Raw genomic sequence first — 23,312 nt, 5'->3', positions numbered from 1 at the left:
AAATGTAAGGTGATCTTGGAAGTTGACAATACATAATTTTGTATACCTCTGATAAACAATCTACTTGCCATGCCAAATGTAATGAAATTAATTCTGTAGTTTTTACCCGATTCTGGTGAAGCCCAAAAGGAGGATTATATTTTGACCTGTATGTATGCATATCCATTTCTATCTCCTCTAACTACTAAGCAGCTCAACCTATTTTTAACCCCTAACGCAAAAAGAGGAGTGTTATTACATGAAGTGTACCATAAACACAGACAATACAGAAAAAATGGTCAAGTGCGAGTTGGACTCGTACATGAAAGGTTCCGTAAACAGTTCAATAAAAGTTTTTCTGAAAATTCTTCTAATATAAGTTTTTTTTTTGCTGACTGTACTATATGCCCTGGTTACCAAAGTACTCGTCAAGACGACAAACGAGTCCAAACTCGATGCAGTTGTGTTGTTTATCACAGTGTTCCTATGGTCACCCGCTAGCTTTATCATCAGATCAACTCTAAAATTCTAAATTATGCTATAAGGTATAGATTTTTATCAGTGATAGCTTACCTGTTGTATTGTCAGTTTTACACTGCGCACACACTTGTAGAAGGCTGTGCATGTAAATATTCCACACTGGGCAACTCCAAAGCTGAACCTGAAACAAAGTTTAATTTAGCCAGAAGCTTCCACTAACTTATACAGGTGAAATATAATTAGTGTGTATAGCCAATTTTTCTGTCTATTACTAATGCTCTGACCGGCAACTATACTATACACTCAAAATACCTAGCATTATTATTGATGACGAAGCAAATTAATTTATAACATATATTGTATATAAAAAAATATGTGCATGTGTATTGATGGTATTTATTAGGGTTATGGTTTATGGGGCGAATGAAAAACAGCGCCTGTTAGCCAAGGGACTTTGTTCTGCAAGGTGCAGGCATAAGCTGAGTCGCTTTCCCTTTTGATAGTTTGATTGTACTTATTATTTGTTATGTACCTATGTAGAATTTGTAAACAAACTATTAAATCAATATCTTTTATTATTTTATTATTATTATTATAAGATGCAGTAAGTCAAGTTGCAATAGAGATAAATTGAAAATAAAATAAAGTGTTTACCTTGGCTGTTCTTGCCATCTTTAGGGGAAACCCTTCAAGAATTTCTTCAGAAAGAGGTGGCATGGGAAGTCCCAATTTTGGTATGGCTTTCTTCTTCAGCCGGGTTTTCGATTTTGTGAAATCTCGTTGCCAACTACTTTCACCCACTGCTTACAACTGAAATAAAATTTAATTGTCGTGATACTATATAATACGAATTGACGTCGGCCAGCCAAATATAACCTCAACACCTATTATCAGATTTATCAGTAACTTTACTTACACATGTTCACTTAGAGGAAATCTAGCAAAGAACATTTTGTTTTCACAATGTTTTTCTTGAATACCACAAATTTCGCATCTCCTCATGTTGAATGGTTTCTTAGTAAAGGACAGCCGTGAAAATAACGGTAAAAACTAGAGTCCTGTCTCGAATAAATGCACTTTAGTGAAAGAAAAGTTAATGCGGAGGAGAAATAATCTCAAACTCAACGCTATTAACAAAACAAAACACCAAAATACACGAAAATACAAACACAAAATCTCGCGAAGGCGTCGTTCCCACGCAGCAGATGAAGGTTTGTGGGTTGCCATATAAAATTGAAAAATAGAACTAAATTTTTCATTTGCTTAAATAAAAAAGGATATCCAGTCAGAATTATTTTTATATTGTATTATTTATCTTAGTAATATTTTTTCCGCTTATTTTTTTTTTTCACAGCTTAAAATGTGAAGAATTGCAAATATTATAACTTAAGTGAAATCTTCTAAACACAGATCATTTCATAAATATGGCAACCAATAAATTTTGGAGAGGTTGGTACAAAAAAAGACACTAGTAGTACATTCCATACGTTGTATGGAATAATTCAACCATCTTATGGATATTCCTGTAATACTCTGTAAAATTTCACCCTTGTCTTTTCAGTCGTGTTTTAGTGAGTTTTTAGTTATCAGTACTGTTTAAATGGAACTCCGCCTCCGCTCTATACCTAAGTGGAAATATTCCAGTAGAAAACCTCTGCATCCACATCCGCCTTCGTATTTTACGCTGCGATCTTAGGTTGTACCTTCTTGGAATGTAGGAATCGTTCCTAAGTATCCGCACGAGTAAGTTACGTGTATTCTTACTAAAATGCAAGAAATATGCGGCCCATAGCACGGCATCCAGGCATCCTATTAATGTCAGTTTGTAAATTTTGTTCGATTGTTTCGAGTTCAATAGTTTCGATCAGATTTTAAATATTATGACATGAGATTTTTGTATCCCTAATAGATCCCTAAAAATTATATCTACCGGTCCGGCCTGCGCTAAATCAACTAATCTTAGATCGTGGTTAATGTGGCATAGAATATGTATAGCTTTTACATTAGATCTAGGAGACGTTTATTCATGGACGGTACATAAGTAATAGACGACATTTGTAATAGACGATTCATATTTTCTCTACGTTTTTGTATAAGTATACACCACCTTAGTTAGCGACGATAAATCGTTGTTAATCGCGAACCTAAGTGGTAGGTATACCAACTGACGTCTCAGGTTGTGAGTCTATTCTTGACTATTATGTTAGTTATGCTGCTAAGACGAAGTCGCGGGAAAATCGAGTTACAATTGTTAATTCCAGTAACCTCGGATAAATCAATATTGTTTTCATTCAATTAAACTTATATTAACATCCCGTAATCGAATAAACCATCGCATAGTTACTAGCACCTCGTCATCCCGCGGACAGGGTCTAGTTATTACACTGCAAATAAGTTTGCTTTATATAGCTTGAAATGTTGCTCAAACCTCATTTTACCGTGAAGTTTTAGAGATTATTTCTCTTCTAGCTTTTCTCGGAGAAAAGATAAAGTCAGCGTTTACATGAAAGCGCTATTAGTTCTCCTGTCGGCCTAGTTCGTCTTGATACAATATCATCTTGAAGGATTTTATTAAACTTGAATGTATAGCAAGTTCGACTAAGCGTCTTTGTAAGTTTGCATTTCAAAAGTAAATTAGAAGCTGTGGGTTCTTATTCTTAAACACATGCGCTTTATTTTTATTTTATGATAGGATAAAAGCTGATTTAATTTAGTTGGTATTAAGTTTTTCGCATAAGTTCCTTCACCAGAGATGAAGGAAGAACTGCGTTTATTTTTCGCCTTATTCCTATGCAAGAATTCAAGGTGCTACTGCGAAACAAAAATAGTTCCTTCGACGGAACATCCAAAGAAACTGCCGCAATTAATCCCTATTTGTCATGAGATGATTAGATTAGATTAGATAAGATTTATTTATTACCTTTTGAAAAAATACATTATAAACACATGTCAGTTAATTACAAGAAATTCACAAAAGGATCGTCAAATGTATACAAAAAAATAAATCTGATTACAATAAATTGTCAGCCAGAATAAAAATGCGTGTGTCTGTTTGCAAATCATTTGCTTACTTAAGTGCAGAGTACGACATAAATCAGTAGATAACTAATGAATGAAAAATTATTATACTGAATGGTAGCTACCATGTTTAAACATTTTCGTCAAAGTTGTATAATAATTAGGAAGAAAGTGTTATGTGTTAATATGATTACACTAACGCACCAAGTGATACAATATTATAGTCGTTATCTACGTATTTCTAATGGCTGCAGTACTAATAGAGCTGGGGCATTTTCGAAGGTATTTTATGCACCTTGACCGCTCATGTTGCACGTGTCAAGTGTACCAACGGGAACCGATCGTCGGTGTCGGTGAAACTTTCATTAATTCCATTATTTATTGAGCGTAGCTGAAATTTGCATGGCAAATATAAGCCTCAACCGTAGTTAATAATAAATCCATGAATATTTTAGTTAGATATTACTTATTTCGCACATTGAGGAAGCTCCTAGATGCATGTTTTTTGTGATTTTACTGTGGAGGATAGGTTGGAGTTTTAGCAAAGTGGTGCTTTTCTATGATTAAGTTAATTACTATTATTAGTTCGTTATAATTACTATGATACTTATCGCTCGAATATATAACCACAAATAAAAAGCTTCGAAAAATATTTATAGGGGTTTTGAGTTCAACTAATCCAACCACCTGCTGAAATTTCCCCGATGAATTTGAAGACACCTTGTATAATTTAATATACATGTAGGTATTTATGTATATTGTAATTTGTCACAGCAAAATCAAATTCAGTCGTCAAAAACACAAATACGAAATCACAGAATGTGAAAAGTCATTAACGGCAAATGGTTCTAAAGTATTTGCAGATGATTTTAAAGGTACTACCTATTTACTAGTTGGTATGCTATTAATGTTATTAAAATAATATAATAGGCGTCATAATTTATAGAATAGTTTTTAGAGTCACCGTCATCGAAACCGATAAGGAGGACCATAGTATATATTAAAATACAATGTAGAATGAAAGGTTACATAATAGACATAGACAATAAGCATGAATTGCAAGTTAAAAGAAATGATTTCATAAAAAAGTCAGGAATCTAATTAATGTTTCAATGAATTACTTGGCATGTGAACCTTGCCTCGAGCGAGACCCTTTGTCTTTTGAGTTTTTACAAACAAAAAAGCAAAAAATATGATTACGCTTTTGAATTAAATACATATTTAGCCAAATAGCAACATTTGCTTATAAATTCCATGATACTTTGATAAATATTTAGGTACGTGAAATTACCTAGACTGGCCGAACGGAAATAATTTAATCATACATGCCGAGTCGAGTAACATTAATTTAAAGACGGTTTTATTTTATTGGTTTCTTTATTTGTTTGACGTTTGTTTGTTTCTCAAATGTTTTCATAGCATTTTTGACTATTTTTGCCAGATTCTTACGAAATTTTGCACACACGAGTTCCCATGACAACACATTGGGGTGATGATTTTACGAGGGACTGATGACGGATTCAGCAGGTGTTGTTTGTATTTGTATTGTATGACACCAGAGAATACCTTCTGAAACTACATACATAGAGAATTCACTGAAATTTAGAATGTTCATGCTTTTACTACAACTATGAGTGACTCGTGTACTATTTATATTTAAATAGAAATGATTTGTCGCTATAATTTAAAAGTAGGTCTACTATCATTAAAGATTTTATAAAAAAAACAAATGAAATTAATGAAAAGTAATTGGAGAAAAAAGAAAACTGAAAGTACGTAACGATGTCGAGATTCTCTGGATTCGCTGGCCGCATTACTTTCTTTATCTTTGAGAGAGGTGAGCACCGAGATAGGATCACCAAAGGTGTCACAAGACTTTAATTTTTCTATTGTCCTCTGACTAAGGACAAAGTTTCTCAAAAATAAACGCCGCAAAGTCATGATACATTTTCCATACTGTAACTCTATGGTGAAACAGCCCCTAAATTAAGTCAATGAAATCAAAAAACCCGACTGCCAAACCTAAAAGGAAGAAAATAAGTCTACTCGTCTAGAACTCTGTTAAGTAGCAAATTTAAAGTTCAATAGTCGGGACCCATTACTATAGGTAAGGTTTAAATGGGTGACTGCTTTAAATTTGGTTCTAGGACTCTTCGAATTGAACTTAATTTAACATCACTTAACAGAAATGTGATCTATAGACAAACTAATAGATTAGTTCAGTTAACATTGTCTTTTTCATTTTTTACGTAATTTAGGCTGTACCTTTAAACAATCCATTGATTAGCTCTTAACCGACGGTTAAATGTTTTTTGATACCTCTCCGTGTATTCGTCTATTCGAACAAAATAAATAGAGACGGCATCACACCTAACCTCCAGTTAACACTAATCAATGGATGGTGAAACAGCCCCTTAATGTTTTATTTTACACTTTTTTGATATTTATGTGAAAACGGTAGATTAAAAGTATTATAATCCGTATATATTTAGAATGGGCTAATTATTAACCTTCATTTGGTACCCATATTGTTACAATACAAAATATATTTTTTCATTCCTCCGCCATGTTTTTTTTCGTAGACGCCATATTGAAATATTGTATAGCCTATGTCACTCCGACAGTTATGACGAATCCATTGATACCTCATATGTTAAGCTCCGTCTAGCCGTTTAGGCTGCAGCGAGGACCAAAGAAATGGACAGACATACCTACATACATACATACGCTCGAAAAACATAACCCTCCTTCGTGCAGTCGGGTAATAATAAAAACAATACCTTAATGGAGACCCCTTCGCTGTTGCAATAGCGAAATTCACTTGCTTGTATCGACAGGCTCGTGACATGGCGCCGCAGTATCCTTCCTTCTCCATCGCGTATTGAGCTAGGTCATCATTTAGGATTTGAACTCCTATACCATTTTGTTGAACCTGAGAATGCTAAAAAATATGTATTAAGTTGTTCCTTTTACTGTGACGAAGGAATGCGCAAAGCGTAGCACACAAAACTTATGACCGGAATGTCTTTTGTTCTTTGAACTTACTACATTGTTTCTGGCTTGTGTAAGGGCACGTATTTCTATTGTTTTTGCGTCCTGTAAACCAGATTTGTTACGTAAATGTGAAAAAGAATGTATGCGATTAAACATTTCCCGTGACCGATCTGGGCCCTATTTCTCGAACGGTACAAGCCTTGAATTACAAGTAGGTAGCTATGGTAACGCTTGTATTTTCATATTATTCACATGTTTATGTTTCACGTAAATGTATATTGTTACAAGAGTGGGGACAAGAGTATTCCACAACCGTATAGTTGACTTCTCTACGGACTTCTGACAACCCTATGATTCCCCATCGTAACCTGCTCAATTCTTCCTCCAGTTCCAGTATCTTTTCATCGGTCCGCAGTGTTCGGCAGTTATTTGTTGCCAGGGCCAAAGGTTGTCGATTTTGGTAGCCGGGCCTCTGCCGGTGATTAGCTATAGCACCCCCTGCCCCGCCGTTACCGTGGCCTGTACCGGAGCCAGGAATAGCAGGGCCGCCGGGGACTAGAGGTCTGGGCTAATTGTGTGGGTTCATTTTTATCCTTTGGGGGAAAATGCCTTGGTCGCCACGCTTGGCAGGCGGGTTGGCGACCGCAGTTATGCCTGATAGTTTGCGGAGGATGCTGCTGCCCATGCTCCTATTTTTGCCTTAGTCGCCTCTTACGACACCCACGGGAGGAGATGGGGTGGGTGCAATTCTCAAATGACACCACGCGGCCAATTTTTATTTTTTTACTTTTATTTTTATCTTCGTTTCATCATCATCCCAGCCTATATACGTCCCACTGCTGGGCACAGTCCTCCTCTCAGAACAAGAGGGCTTGGGTCATAGTTCCCACGCGAGTCCAGTGCGGATTGGGAACTTCACACGCACCATTGAATTGCTTCGCAGGTTTGTGCAGGTTTCTTCACGATGTTTTCCTTCACCGCAAAGCTCGTGGTAAATTTCAAATGTAATTCCGCACATGAATTTTGAAAAACTCAGAGGTGCGAGCCGGGGTTTGAACCCACAACCCTCTGCTTGAGAGGCGAGAGGTCAAACCACTAGGCCACCACGGCTTTATCTTCGTTTTCATCACATTTGCTCGTAAACAGTGTCGTGACATGCAGGCTACCTTGGTTGCAACCCCCCAAATAAAACCCTCGATCTTAATGTGCTTCTCATGAAACCCGCGGTCGGTAAATGAGTCATTGCCCGTACCAATTTTCATGTCATGAAGCCCAAGGTCGGTGAATGAGTTTGTTCCTGCATGGCGTGCTGCTGCTCCGTGCGTGCGCTGCACACGCACGCCATGCACATGCTGCAGAGCGCTGCCAAGAGCGCAGCCAGCGGTATCGGTAATTTTTGAAAAAATATTGGTTTGTTCTTTTACAAATATACAATTTTACTCGCAAATGTGATGAAAAACATTGTATGTCGCACGGGCGGTACTAGAATTACAAACATCGACTCATTAAAGCCCTCAGTCTTCGACTTCGGGCTTCTAATAGACTCTCGTTCGTAATTCCTTATTTACCGCCCTTAAGACACAATGTACTATTACGTCTTGAATATCATCTTCGTTTTGATCCCGTACAAAGTTACACACCTAGAGCCACACAGTTTTGAAATAGTTGACAGGCTTTAGTGGGTTTTATTCGAAGGTGGTAAAGACGGAAACTTCTCCTTCAACTTACCAACTTCTTCTTAAAAACCTCATAGGTATTTGCTTCATCATTGGCGTTTATAATAATTGGCGGATAAAGCCAATTCCTCACGGGCTACGTCAAGGATGTCCCGTACCTACACACTGAAATCATCGAGGTTATCATCGGCTTCGGTTATCTCAAGCCAATCCTGTCCTACCCGCTGGTGGTATAGGAAGGCTTTGGTGCCCTTTGAAATATAAATTCTGTGTTTAAGCAGAACATTCGCTGTGAGTAGTTTGCTGATAGGAAGTGGTTCATACCAGCATCCGCCAAAAATGCACGCATCGTCATGCTCTGGCGTTCTACTTAATGCGGGCATTTCACGATTTTATTATGCTGTATATTTATGAATTTATCCTGATGTGGGAACACATGACTTAAATGTCTCTCTCATAGATGTAATAGAATACTGTTTTTTCTGGTAACGCTTGTACTTAAATAATCTATCTATTTTTTTTCCCACACCCCAGTGCTTGTTTTATTCGCATTTTCTTTTTATCCTGGAATTCAATGAGTATTATAAATTAATGCCTATCTATCAATCAGCCTGTCTGATCCTAAAGCCATAAAGTCTGTTTTTGTTGTTGAAACATAAGGACTAAAACCACGAAGCATAAACACTATATTAAAACATAGTCAATATCAGTAGAACTCATTATCATAACTAAATGAATATTCGTAAGTAATTTAACCAATGTCGCTCGTTTAATATTGGACCAAAATACGTCTCGGGCATACGAAAAACCTCTTGCTTTAGCGATTAAAATTGACCAAACAGAATATGTTTGATTTCGCGGATTTTTGTTAGAACCGCAATTTTGCTGTCTAATTTTTCAATTTTGGCACAAGAAATGTATGATGAATAGAATAATATTTATTTGTTGTTTTTTTTTTATATGGCTCTGTTCATCGGAGGATAATTTTGCCAGTGTCTGTCTAGTAGGTTTTGCCGTTGTATAGTAAAAAAATCTAGAAAACGAAATATGAGAGGTAATGGCGGATGAACGATGAAGTACTTATTTTATTTTCCTCTTATAAAGATAATGTATGACGCATATGTATGTATGAGTATGACAATGACATGATGAAAACATTTCATAATGGCGATTACATTGCCTTTTTGTCGTATGCACATACCTATTTTCTAATTTGATAAAACCGACTAGTAGTAAACATGCCATTGAGAAAACAGAATTAAATACACTTGTACAAATTTAGTTTTAAAGTATGTAGGTAAGCTTGTGGACTTGTTAACTTGTAGCTTACGAGAAATAGGACCCCGGTCATTGCTTGTTATTTTTTGGCATACTGAAAAGAGCGCAATACTGTCATAAGTGCTTCGTGGCATACATGAATAAAAATAAAAACAGGATCTGATGTAAAATTTTCGATAGCATCACAAAAAAAATTGGATACGAACAGAGGTTTGTTTGAGAACAGATAGTTATTGGATGTTGATTCTAAAATAACAAATGTATATTTCTAGGTACCATATTATTGTATAGTTGATACCCTTGCAAATATCAGATTGCTTGAATTTCTATAAGTTTCGTGGACGTATAAAAACATACAAATTTGAATATTTACCATCGCTGTGCTTTCAGCTAGCACTAAAGAGGGTTACCTGATGAAATAGAGGATGTCTCTTACTTGATGAGGCATGCTTGTCGGGAAGACAGACTGCGTAGGCTCAGACAAGCGTTCCACTATGAGATAGGCGGCAAGGTTCGCCGTGTACGAACAGACCAGAATCAGTGCAAAGAACCACCATACCGTTCCAACTATCCTGCCGGATAATGATCTACGAAAGATAAACAAATAATGTATTGTTATGTATTTTGGAAAGTTCAGTGAATTACTAAATTAACATTTGAAGCCGTTGCATCGATAACGATACGGAACCGCGCATGGGAAATGCAAAATAATAAATTCGGACAGTAAATTTTAATAAAGTAGGTACCTAATTTTTCTCATGAAAATCGTAAATCGTAAGTTGAATCGGTTATAAATAGGCAAACTAAAAATACCAACTCGAATAGCTTATTAAATTTACAAAAATCAGAATTGAAAATGATACATACCTACTCTGAACTACGAGTAGGTATTTCGAGGAAAGTTTTAAATTGCTGTAACACCGGCATTTCAAAGTAAAATATGTCACTTTGAGTGATAATCATAACATTCCTTATATAAGATATTTATGCTTATGATTGTAGTTATAAGGTATTTTCAGAAAACTGCTTTGTTATCCACACAACATAACCCAATAACGGAGCTTGGAGACATAAATTAAACTCGTGAATTAAGACAAAACAGATAGGCTTGTGTCCACTAAGAATAAATCGGATGCGTTATATTTGTTAATAATTAATTATGATAAAGAGATAACGATAAATAAAACTATTTTTCATATTAAGTACTTTAAGAAAATAAAATCGGAGAAAAAGGTATTTAAGTTAAACGGTTGACGTTTTCCTGGATTTGTCACTTTGATTCAGTTTGTTCTAAGCTATGTACTGAAAGTAAGCAGATATCGCCATGGAATCGTGATTTACTAAAACAAATACCAATAATTTTCTTAGAATTTTTGCCTTTATGCTTGGTAGATTTTTCGCATCAAACAAACGACTTTTGCTCATCGTGGGTTTCCGCATTGTTAGAACTTTTGTAAGTAGGTACACACAAGAGTACAATATTTATTATAAAGTTAGCAGTATTTCAGTTTCGTATATTAATTAATGTCTTGTATCTTATTTTTATCGCTTTGACATATTTAGAGGCTATCACGAAGTAGGTATCACTGGTATATTATTGTTATAACAATGATCTTGAGTAAATTTTACAGTTTTGTTTGTTTACACGGTGTGACGCCACTAAGGACGCCATGTCAGTCTTTGTTGTAATGCCATATTTGTTACTTATTTATATTATTGAGACACCCAACTACCCTACTACCCAACTACCCCTAATTGCCCTACTAGGCAACTAGCCTATTGTAAAAAATATTATTGGTATATTTTTAGACTCCCCATGATAATCACAGTACTTAATCTCACTGCAAGAAAGAGTAGAAGCGTTAGAAAGTACAAAATGATATTGTTTCAGGCTCATCGTAAGATTTGACGTTTACTATAGTAGGTACTCGTAGATAATTTTATAACACGACGCGAACCATCGCACATCCGTATAACAAGGTGATTATCGGGCCTCCCCGTTCCGGGCGTTCGCCTATACACAATATACTGTCCTATATCTCAACCACGCACGATTTAACACAAGACTTGGAATTTAATATAACTTCCATAGCCAACGTCGATATACGTAGTATATTGACCGCATTACTTGAGAGTACCATTGGCAACCGACTTTGTTGTTCTTTATATTCTATTGTTACAATGTTGGGCGTCAAATCTAGTTTGGGTACGTCTTGTTGCTCACCACGACTGCTGGTTAAGATATTATGTTTCACTATTCACAAATAACAAAAAATTTAACAATGATGTCAAAAACCCCCTCTTTCCCACATTTAATGTTAAAACAACGAAATTTTGCCAAACGCCGTCGAACTTTCACATTATCAACAAACCGTAGGAAAATGTTGGTGCATAAGTTTTAATTTACTTCAGATAGCAAATTATTTTAATGTGTAAAACTTTGTTAACTTTAAAGTAGGTACGTACTTTGGAACGACATCGCTGCCTTGTTGCATGAAGGATCCCAGTGAAAACCAAAATGAATTCCATATGCTGAATTCGTTGTGCAAAATTATCTACAAAAGAAAGAACATTTAGGACCTGTTTCACCACCCTCTGTGAAGTTCCCGTTATAATTATTATGTGATAGATATTGGTGAGTGACGAAACCGGAGTTAATTTTGAATGGCATGTAGTTATTAAAATACCACATATTTTAAATAGTACAGTTGAATCAATCACCTCGTTTGCGCTGCTTATAGGATGATCCAAATGAGTATCAGTTATAGAAACCGAACGCCACTCGTGGGGTGAAAACCTCGATACTAGGAATAGCACGATACTAACTGCAAAGAAGCTGAAGAGAACGCATAGCTGTAAACAATAAAACATAATGTAAATATTGTCTAAATAAATAGGGTAAATAGTAAGTAATATTTCGTGTCAAGTGGCACAAGTTCCCCGTCCAACGGCCAAAAGGTAACTACCGCTCGTCGTTCGTGTGACGATTTTTCATACTAAACTATTGATATAATCGAAAAATGGGCAGACGGATCGACATATAGGAAGTTTACATCACCATTCACTATTTGTCAAAGTTTCATTACTAAGCGTAGCAAAATAAGGTTACACGGATCGAGAAAACATTTCACGGAAAAATAATTTTCGTATATATTTCGTTCGGGTATATTTTTTTAATGTTAGTAGACCAAATTAAACAACAATTTAATACTAAGCTGAAAATTTTGTCTACGGAATTTTATTGTTAAAACATCGTTGAAGCACACTATAAATGGCGTAAAATCAGCGAATTCGGCCAATGGACCCCTTAAAATGATTATAATTAATATGATATATTTTTATTAATTAGAATTGTCTATTAGCAAAACCGATGGCCTAAAAATCTAAATAAAATTATAAGGATAGTATTTAAAACGAATTTAAAAGTAATACTGTCACCACTTAGTAGGCTTTACATCTTAAAGGGTAATTACCCAGTCGATCAAATCGTAATAGAGATTTATTAAATTTGCTGCAAATTAGTACGGAACCCTACACTAAGCGTGGCCCAACTCGCATTCGTTTGATATTATATTAACTTTAAAAATTTAATTCTACGTGTAGTGCAAATATCAGTTTTCTGATTTGCACAATGTGGTTGGAGTCAGGTAAAAGACAAGTAGTTCCTAGCGGAAACTTGCATATAAATATGATTTAAGTTTTTCGAGAGATTTTCGATATATTCCAAATAAAGCTCCAATTAATAGCAACCAAATTACGATTTTAATAAACTTTATAAGCTTTGAGCTTCTTTTGAGTAAACTGGCTTGTCAATGGCATTTGCGTAGTGAGCAGCATGGTTTCATCGACAAAATGTTTGCGCCCGGGGCCGAAGCAGTGTTGTATAGAGCTGGTAACTTTTGCCTCAAGTTTCACGGGGCTTGTTAGCCTCTATTTTAACGTTGTTTTACGATAGCAGGGCGCTTTGTGTCGGCGCGCAAATCGTATAAACAACTACTAACGAGTTCATATTTAAAGGGTTATAAACGGGTCTGCTGCACATTTTTGAATCAGATCTCTCTTGGTGCTCAGCTAAACTAAAAGTGAACCTGAATAATACTTTATTTATTTGTTCGGGTATTGACTTAAAATTTGGTAAGGATTATGTAATTTGATAATGCTATTTAGTAGTAGATAATGCAATTATCAAAAAACTTGTATTAAAAAAAATGTACAAAAGATATTTAATCATATTTTCATCAAATCAATTATAATATAACTTACCCATATCTCCTTTGATAGAGGCCGCAGGAAGCTAAAAGTATCTGCTAGTTGCTTTGGTGTTTTTGTGTGACCGATTGGATAATCTACCGAAAGGAATGCTTCACTGAAATCCACCACACGCTCGCGATCCGGAGTCACCGCAAGAGGCACTATCGCTATATCCGCTTCCTATGAAATAGTAAAAATTAAGTGTTACTTATATAATTTGATATCAATAATCTTACCTAATGAAAATGAACTATCTTTGTTCCCTTTCATTAGAGCTACTGAATTAAAGCCCTGAGTAAACTAGAGTAGGAACAATTATAATATGTAACTTCCTCCTTCCTCTTCTTTTAGTGACATTTTCTATACAAAATTAAGTAATTTGAAGCTTAATCTTAACAGAAAAGGTAGATTAATTTTGGATGTCATTATGAACAACAATATGGTAGAGTGAGTAGGAACACTTTTAATCACGAACAATATAGGCACAAGAGAAGTCAAACTAACTCTCCGAAATATTTCATTAAATGTTGAAACGGGCGCTGAAATAACAGAGCACACACATAAGAAACCTCTCGTAAAGACAAAGGGATTAAGGGAACCTTCGCTGGATATTAGATTTACCGTCAAATTTCTTCGCAAAGTTAAAGCAAACGAGTGTCCGACGACCGTGGGGGTGCAAATCCTTTATAACTACAATAATACGCCTGAAACTCAATAAACAAGGACCTTTAAGGGAGCGACGCGGTCGTACCCTTCGAGATTGAACGGGACGGCTCAAAAATATTTTGACCTCGATCTCATATCTACTACAATCACGTCAAATATTCTTGGGTTAAAGATGACTTGCTAGGTGCTAGTCAAGGTGCGCAGCTTGGAAAATTGCTTGGCGGTAATTGGTTGCCTGGTGTAACTAAACATATAAACTAAAATTTTGCATTTTTAATACTGTTTCTTACCAAGAAAATTATTAATCAGATTTATGTAGCTAACTGTGAAAAGGAAAATTATAGAGTGTCGATTCTACACGCGTGCTCCCACACTGGCTGTTATAAATGTTATTAACGTTAGAAAACATTTAAAAATACGACGAAACGGTTAGAGGAAAGGTAGGTAGTGCCCCGCCTTCTTTTTTACACTTATAACAGCCAGTGTTAGAGCACCATTAGGATAATTTTACATTGAGTAACAATGAACCACAAAGAACTGTGAGAAATATCGGATGTGTTTTCACAGGTTTATCCCGAAGTCCGGCACCATTGTAGCAGATAAAGTCCATGCATCGTAGAGATTGGATTCAAATAAAAAGTCCGCCGGAACGTTGACAAAGCACGTCCCCCGGGAAACATCGATGCCGCAATAAACTGCATTATTTTATCTCGGAAAGTAAATTCCGTTAAGCAATCTTCAGTCTTTGTAGTGCAGCTGCTTATGGAACAGAGATTTACTTTTTCTGTACGTGCCCTCCGTCTTGTTACTCGAAATTTAATCCCGGTTTTCTTTGATATTACTAAATGCAGTTAGTTATATCACTTTTCCTGTTTACTACGAACAACGAACAACGTTTTCTGAGGCTACACATTATCCGGCATTCGGTGTCATAAAAGTGAGTTTATGGTAATGTGATGAATGATTTTTTGTCCTAATATGAATTCGCATAACAGATTTAGCATAACATACCTAATTGTGCATAACAGCGAACTTGCATAATTATAAAGAAGCATAACACTTATTTAGCATAATAATTAATCCGCATAATTGAAATATGCATAACATTATTGAATATAACTATAAACTGTTATAAAGTGAATAGGTATAATTTTATCAAGCGAGTGAATTAGCTTGTTCAGGGCAAAACCGACTCGGTCAGGTTAGGTTCAGAATGCTACTAATAGACTCTCGTTCGTAATTCCTTATTTATCGCCCTTAACACACACGCGGACGGGGGTCGGATGCGATGCGTGCCGTTTGGTAGAAATTACACCTTATACGGCTGGCAACTAGAAAAATTTCATTTTAGCGATTAAAGTTTGAACAAATCCCGTACTAATAAGCAGTTGAATTGCGTAGTTCTGCACGTTGAACTAAATGGAAGTGGATATTTGAATCCCGAGTAATGACCTTAAATGCATGGATGCCAATTATTCATTTCCACAAGAGAGATCAATTTGGGAACGTTTGAACAGGTTGACTCGGTTCCGTGATTTGAATCGCTGCGATAATCTAAATCTCTTACTTACAGGCCATTAACTGTATCCCCTCTACCCTACTTCTAAAGGTTTAAAAACAAATGATTTAAAACAGTTTCTATTCCTTAAAAGAATTTTTTGACTTTTCGCCTTAAAATATGTAAATGTAAATATTGCACACTCGAAATGGGTAACCGTTGGAACCTAACAGTTGTAATATTTTAATACCATCTATGTAACACGGCTAAACAATAAAGTTCATTCTATTCAAAGTGGTAGAGGACAAGTTCAACGCCATGCGAAAAAAATTAAGTCCGTTTTAAAGGAATTTCAAGTGTACCAGTTACGGTCCTAGAAATAGACCGATTGTTACGAACGGGCAAAAAACGCCATAAAATTACGTTGCGTATTCAGGGTAGGTAGGAACTGTTTAGGATTTACATACTTATTTCAATTTAATTTAATTTTTGTGATAGCAATAATAATACAAATTAAAAAAAATATATTTTACATTCTAAGTAATAAAGTACAGGCTTAGTAACAGTGTTACGTATTAAGAACTCGCACTTAAAAAATATGAAATTGAATCACCTGACCCCAAATATATATATATTTAGACACCAAATTTGTGATTTTAAGTGATTTATTATTATTTTATCTTGACTTAAAAATGGCCCCCATAACATTAAAGATGGCGGACGTGTAGGAGTTGGTTCCTATCAAAAACTTAAAGCTATTAAGAAAAGAAAAATAACCCTCCATCGGACAGTCGGGTAAAAAATAGGTGATTTTGTCAAGCACTGCTCCACTATTGAGCTTACACAAGACACAATTAATATGCTACAGAAGACACAGAACAGAATACAGATGGTACGGAAGGTACAATATAATACGAGCATGCTGTAAACCCCAACCTTGATAAACTCTAAATGGCCATGAAACCTATGAACTTAATCTCTAGGGTACATAATCAATCCTACTATAGGTACTACAATATACATATTTAATTTTATAGGTGTGTCTGTGTACTTGTTACCCTTCCAAGCTAGAACGGCAGAAGGTATTTTTACGAAATTCGGAATTAAGATAGTTTATAATTAGTTATAAGTTATATCACAAATACAACGCATTTTATCGCGGAAATATGTTTTTTTTTGCGGGATAACAATAAAGAAATTTGTCACAAGCAACAATTTGTAATTAATATACTAGGTTTGATTATGTTACAAACTACGACCATATAGGTTCGGTTAGGCCGGGAACAGAATAATTTACGGAACCATTTGCGCGCTAACTACATGTAACGCATATGCAGACTATAAAGTGAATACTCATTAATGCAGCAATTAATAAATACAATGGATGGATGATATAATATTGCGTTAGATCTGATCACTTTCAAATTAAATAAATCTAAATATTATCACGAATATGCTACGGGCGTTAAAACCACTGAACTGAGAATAATAGGACTAAAATACAGTATTACGCAAGCTGAAACCGAGACCTCGCTTAAAAATCCATATTTATGGGGCTAACAATTTAGGTTCTAATGTTTTTAGAATATTTTTTTGTATTTCCTTTTTTAATAAAATAAAAAAATTCTCGCTAATCATACAACATAATATACGACATTTATGACAAACAACTTTGTTTTCATTTGAAAGAAAGCGTGTGTGTGTGTGAAAATTCACAGGAAATCATATTAAAAGCTTTCTTAATTTACATTTTAAGTTAATTGGGATATCCTAATTTTTGACAACATAAATATAATAACTCGAAAACCATTTGGAGAAATAGGCTTTATGAAGCGTTTTCAGAAATTAGATCCCAAAAATGAGATAAACTGAATTAAATAAACAAAATTTAAGTAATGACCCTCATTTGACCCTTGCAGTGTCTCGTCACAAAGGCAGTTATAAAGCAGGCCTACACTCTTAAGCAAATTGACAGTTTGAAATGTTGCTGTCCTGCTTATAATAGCAAAGAGTGACAAAGATAGAACTTTAATCACATGTTGCTCACCCGGCTTTAAACAGTTGTCATTTATCGTAAAGTCCGAAATGTATACGAGTATTTGCAATGTATTTTTATTAATTAAATTACTACGTTACAAGTAAATACAAAAAAAACATATTTAAATAAAAACATCTATTTACTATCACACCATTAAACAAACATAGGAATAATCGAAGCTAAAAAAAGAGAAATAAATAAAACTTGTCATGGTTCATTTAGGACCCTAAGCCGTGCTTGAATTATTGTCAAATTGTAATGCCACAGATTATGTTACGTACGACCTGAATTTTTCTAGGCAATGGAACGTGGCTGTCTTACTGTGACGTCATTCAGCGTATTTCGTAAAAAAATTGAAAAATTTAATACTCATACAAATTCAAAATCAATGAAAATGGTATCTTAAAATATCCTATTCTTTCCAAAAATAAAATAAAAACTATAGGTTAATTTTTTAGTGCATCCCAATTGTTTTGATGTAATATAAATAAGTATAACATCTTTTTAAGTATGGTAGGTACCTAATTTGTTAGTACCTTGTATTTGTATTTTGTTTCTCAGTATATAACGACGTTATCTCCTCGTATAAAAATGAGTTATAATAATATAATATATAAGAAATAGTGCTTCAGAAACTTTTACATTTAATTGGTGAGTAAGTACCGTAATCTAACTTAATAAGACTTACCAACATGCGAAAAATTTTGTGCTCACTGACGGTGGGAGAGGCAAATAAATACAGCGACATCGATTGTGGAAGGTAAGGCACACGATAACATTAACATAATATTAGTTCTGTGGTTAAAATGGATCATTGTATTATCTAGATAATGCAGAAAGTTGTAGATGCGGTCAACGACATATATGATCGATACAGAATAATACATACACAGCGAGTATTCTTTATATTTATACAATCACAAAAAGTAGCCACACGTTGGTTTTAGTGCTGTGAAGCAATATTGCGAGAAGTCTTAAGTTACAAATATTAACTAAGTACTTACCACATCGTATTTTTTTCGAGCAGTAATGTATTGTGTACAATAATTTGACAAGAGAGAGAAGTAGATCTGTGGCAGCTGTCACGCCAGCAAGTGCGACGTTTCGAATAAAAAAAAATTATAACAAAAACTTGAACCGACTACAAAAAACCTTGAAAATAATTTTCTACCAGTCTGAAGTCGGTGCCTCAGCACGAGCCAGGAGGAGTGGACCCTATAGTCATCTACCTCACCTACAATCACTCCTGCTGGCTCGTTCTGGTGCCAAAACGATAAGGTTAAGAAAATAATATAAATAATTGTGTATGAATGTTAATATTGCATTGTTCTATTAGTAAGTGGTTTGATTTAAAGTTCAACAAGTTATTTTAACAGCCCATTGAATCTTAGGAAAAGTGAAGAGTCGTAGAGTGCGATCGAAATGAAAATAAATAAATACTATATAATAAATAAAATAGAATGAAGAGATCGGGCGAGTTGGACAAGCACCCAGTTAATTGAAGAAACCATTACGGTAGCTACTAGAAAACACGTAACTTCTCAATACGTACCGAACAATTAAATTAAGAGAATTCTTATTGAAGGAGAAAGGGAATTAAATTAACTGAAGGTTTTCGTTCGATTGTGCTGTTTTTTTTTTATCTGGAAGCAATGAGAGAACAGTACAAAACGAGTAGCGCTTGTGTTAATTATTTCATTGACTTTTTTGTATCCTTGTCTTTGTCTTTACTTAATTTTAATTAACATTGGCCTAGTAATACTTCTGTGCGACTGTGTAGACAGATTTTGGTCTCCAGTCTAAATACATATGTTTAAAATTTTACAATGATAGTTCAGCTGATATTTGAAAAATCGTTCAAGCATTTAAATTTCGTCTTGCCACACATGCAAGCTATGAAATTATGCTGTTCTGAAATTATACTGGCAAAACATACTTACAGGGTTTTATTTTTAAGTTTACTATCTACATCTGTATCTGTATCTGTACCTATATTTGACAAACTATTCTTATTCTTATGCCAAAATGAGTGCCAGAGAAATGATATACAAATAAACATCATATCGTACTTCTATCAAAATTGTTGTATGGTACAACGGGTCGAATTATAAAACGGAGTGCTCGCACAGAAAATAGTCGCCAGCATAATAATACTTCCTTGCTCAACATTAATTTAATATTACCAGCAAGAATACGTTATTATATTGGTTATAATTACAGTTTATTTAACTCGTTAGTACAGGTTATACGGGCACGCTTTCATCAGCAATAAATAATCGGATTGTACAAGCAATATCATTATTTTAAAATTGGAAATTAATTGCTTTTCGATATTTATTCGACAGCTGATAATAATAGCGTCATAATTATAGTATCTTTGCCAAAGCAATTCAAACAAATATTTAAAAAAATATTCTACGAATATAAAGTACTGAAGTAAACATTGTTAACTAAAGGCGTTTAGTAAAAAGCTACACTGACGTTTATACGTAAGTACGCAATTAGATATAATGAAGACCTCCATGTTCGACGTACTCCGATTTATTAAATTACTAAAAAAGAGCAATATGAAATAAAAAAATAATGTATGAAACTTTGCTCCACATACAAAAAAATTTGAGATAAAAATATTGTCAGTTCTCAATCAGCGATTATTTTGACATGTAAATATTTGAAATCGAGCTACAATTTTGTACGTAAATTAGGTAAATTAACTAAGTTTTTCGATCGTGTTCTCTTTTGTAAAAGAGTAGGTTCTTTTCTAAATGTAACACAATACTTACCTAATTTGTTGAAGTTAATGATAGTAGTTATCTATGCTAGAGTGAAGGATTGTGTTACCTTTCGAACTATTTCACCCACTAGACCCGACCATTCTGCGGGGGCAGCCTCCACGCCGTACGTCCCATCCTTCACAAGTCTTAACTCATCTGAAAAGATATCACTTCCAAATCTTCTATTTACGCTTATTTTTTAATTTTTATAATTTTAACATGTAAGATAAATTGCATGAAAATCAAAATCCGTAGTTCTCCGTCACAATTGACAATAGTCGTTCCCTCGACAAGCTTTCATAGTTATGATTTATTTTGTTTTGCAAACATTATTAAACTAAAAAAGACTACTAAAGCTGTTAATGTAGTTCTACTAATTGCCATCCTTACTAATTGGTAGAAATTTCAGCGGCATTCCCATCCATCGGTAGGGAGGGGTACTATTACCAATAGTATTACACCCTTTTGTTAATCAATCTGAGAATTGTCCTATCTTCTGATTAGGGAACGTTGAATTAAGTTTAAATATGTATAATATTTGATGTAAAAATATAATGACGAAGGTATATTAATAAAGCACACCTAAAAAACTCACATTTAATTCCAATTTTTTGCGCTACCAGATCCAGTAAATCCTTGCAGAACCCGTGGTACTGCTCCTCGGGCAAAGCGTGACCTGTTCTAGATTTGTGCATCATATACGGCTCTTGCAGTATCGTCGTGACAATGTAGGTCTTATTGGTTTCGTAAGTGGCTGGTGATTTAAGTTGCACTTGTTTTGACGATGTTATAGTGAGGCCATTGGTGTCGGTCCACGTTCCCACCTGAATAAATGAAATTAGTCTTGAACACTTAAAAAAAAAACAATCATACAATTATACAATAAAAATATATATCAAAAAATCTAAAAAAAATTAAAAAAAAGTCTTTAACTATATAATATATTTATTTACACAACGAATATCTTCCTCGTGAAGCATAGTGTTATATTTAACTAATATACAGGTAGGTACCAAATTTTATTACATAATTTGGTTTTAAAGTCCAATTCAAGTCAATGTAGTACATATCATTAACATCATTATATAGAAGTGTAAATAAACAAACAGACATTCAGTACCACGGCGACATATATTTTTGGCAGCAAAGTTTGAACGCATTGATTTATGATCGCCAAGAAATCATTAGCGAGTTGCGGAAGAAGTAGGGTGAAAGGTAAAAGAAAGTTAAAATTAACATTCGCCCGAAAGTATCGCCAACGCTCAAAAGTTCAGATTCAGTTCCTGTAGGTCACTGAAGTACAAACCTGCTTGTACGGTCTGGCAAAAAAAACTTTGTATTTGCCTTGTATCGACTATGCTGAGATCATTTTATTTAAAGCTTACTACTTCAGACAAAGGGACAAAGAACATCCATAACCTCGTTATGCTCAATTTTATGAGAACCCTATTACTAAAACTTCACTGTCCGTCTGTCCGTATGTCTGTTTGTCTGTCTGTCACCAGGCTGTATCTCATGAACCGTGATAGCCAGACAATTGAATTTTTCACAGATTAATGTATTTCTGTTCCCGCTATAACAACAAATACTAAAAACAGAATAAAATAAATATTTGAAGGGGGTTTCTCATACAGCAAATGTGATTTTTTTGCCGTTTTTGCTCTATATTAATAACGGCAACAACCAGGTAGACACTTGAAATATTCACAGACTATTTAGTTGTATATTCACTTTAAAAATAAATAATTAAATCATAATAAATAATTATTGCAGGGGGTGCTTCCATGCAACAAATGTGATTTTTACCGCTTTTTGCTAATGTCTAATATTGTATAGATAATGGTACGGAACCCTTTTTGCGCGTGTTCGACTCGCACCTGGCTGGTTTTATTCTCAAATAATTACTCAACTACACCTTGACAAGTTCATATGGGACACTCTTTGGAACCCTGTCGCAGGGAGCCTTTGCTGCCCTTATCAAGATTGTTTCATACGTGCGTCTAATGCTGACTGCGTCAGGGTGCTACCGAGTGTCACGCACACGCACGAACTCGTCAAGGTATATAGTTATCGCCGCAAGTACAAATATAATAAAGTACTCACCCTCAGCATAGCGCTTTGAACAGTCATCTCAACAACGTGTAACGTGAAATTGTACCTGTGTCCCTCTTCATTGAAAGATATATTTCCTGTGAGGCCCTCAATATCAGTCTAAAACAAAATGTTTTTACGTAGTACATCGTGTGATCCATATTTTTTACGTCGTCGGTAATAGCTCATCATTAAATATTTAAGGAGTCGGTAGTCTAGGCTGGTAATAGGTACCGTACCTTTTTTATGAGTCTGGATATTTTGTCACCATGTTCAAAAGGAATCACCCAACTTTTGCCAGGATTGCAGTCGATGACTTTGGTAGAATTGGCCTGGCCAGCAGCTCTACGTAGTGCGTTTCTAAAAGCGTCGGGTTTCTTCCTCGACAACCTCCCAAGTGCATCCATTAACACTTGAACTCCGTCGTACATCAGCGCAGCTTGGGCCTAATATAAAATTTACCAAGTTTAACTTATGTTACATGCGCGAATTTCAAAATAATACGTCGCAAAACCTGAACGTGGAAGTTACAAGTTCTAAATTATCTCGTGCATATTCTTAGTAGAAAA

The 23,312-nt window shown here is 34.9% G+C and overlaps 1 protein-coding gene across 3 annotated transcripts in view; it reads right to left on the bottom strand.

Moving 5' to 3' along the window:
* LOC141436141 (glutamate receptor 1-like) overlaps nt 1–23,312 on the bottom strand; it is a 129,451-nt gene that overhangs the window by 37,145 nt on the left and 68,994 nt on the right. For 2 of the 3 annotated variants that reach the window (XM_074099034.1, XM_074099017.1), the window contains exons 7-15: nt 22,983–23,189; nt 22,756–22,863; nt 21,248–21,476; nt 20,720–20,808; nt 13,689–13,856; nt 12,147–12,278; nt 11,892–11,980; nt 9,862–10,012; nt 6,258–6,418 (exon numbers count right to left, since the gene is read on the bottom strand). In XM_074099034.1, coding sequence (XP_073955135.1) covers nt 6,258–6,418; nt 9,862–10,012; nt 11,892–11,980; nt 12,147–12,278; nt 13,689–13,856; nt 20,720–20,808; nt 21,248–21,476; nt 22,756–22,863; nt 22,983–23,189 — 1,334 coding nt within the window. The remainder of the gene's footprint in view (nt 1–6,257; nt 6,419–9,861; nt 10,013–11,891; nt 11,981–12,146; nt 12,279–13,688; nt 13,857–20,719; nt 20,809–21,247; nt 21,477–22,755; nt 22,864–22,982; nt 23,190–23,312) is intronic. The other variant, XM_074099026.1, reaches the window with a different exon arrangement.

Source organism: Choristoneura fumiferana, chromosome Z, assembly GCF_025370935.1.
Source record: "Choristoneura fumiferana chromosome Z, NRCan_CFum_1, whole genome shotgun sequence".
In the NCBI taxonomy this organism is placed as follows: domain Eukaryota; kingdom Metazoa; phylum Arthropoda; class Insecta; order Lepidoptera; family Tortricidae; genus Choristoneura; species Choristoneura fumiferana.
The sequence above is the reverse complement of the archived record's forward strand: the minus strand, read 5'-3'. Positions and strand labels throughout refer to the sequence as shown.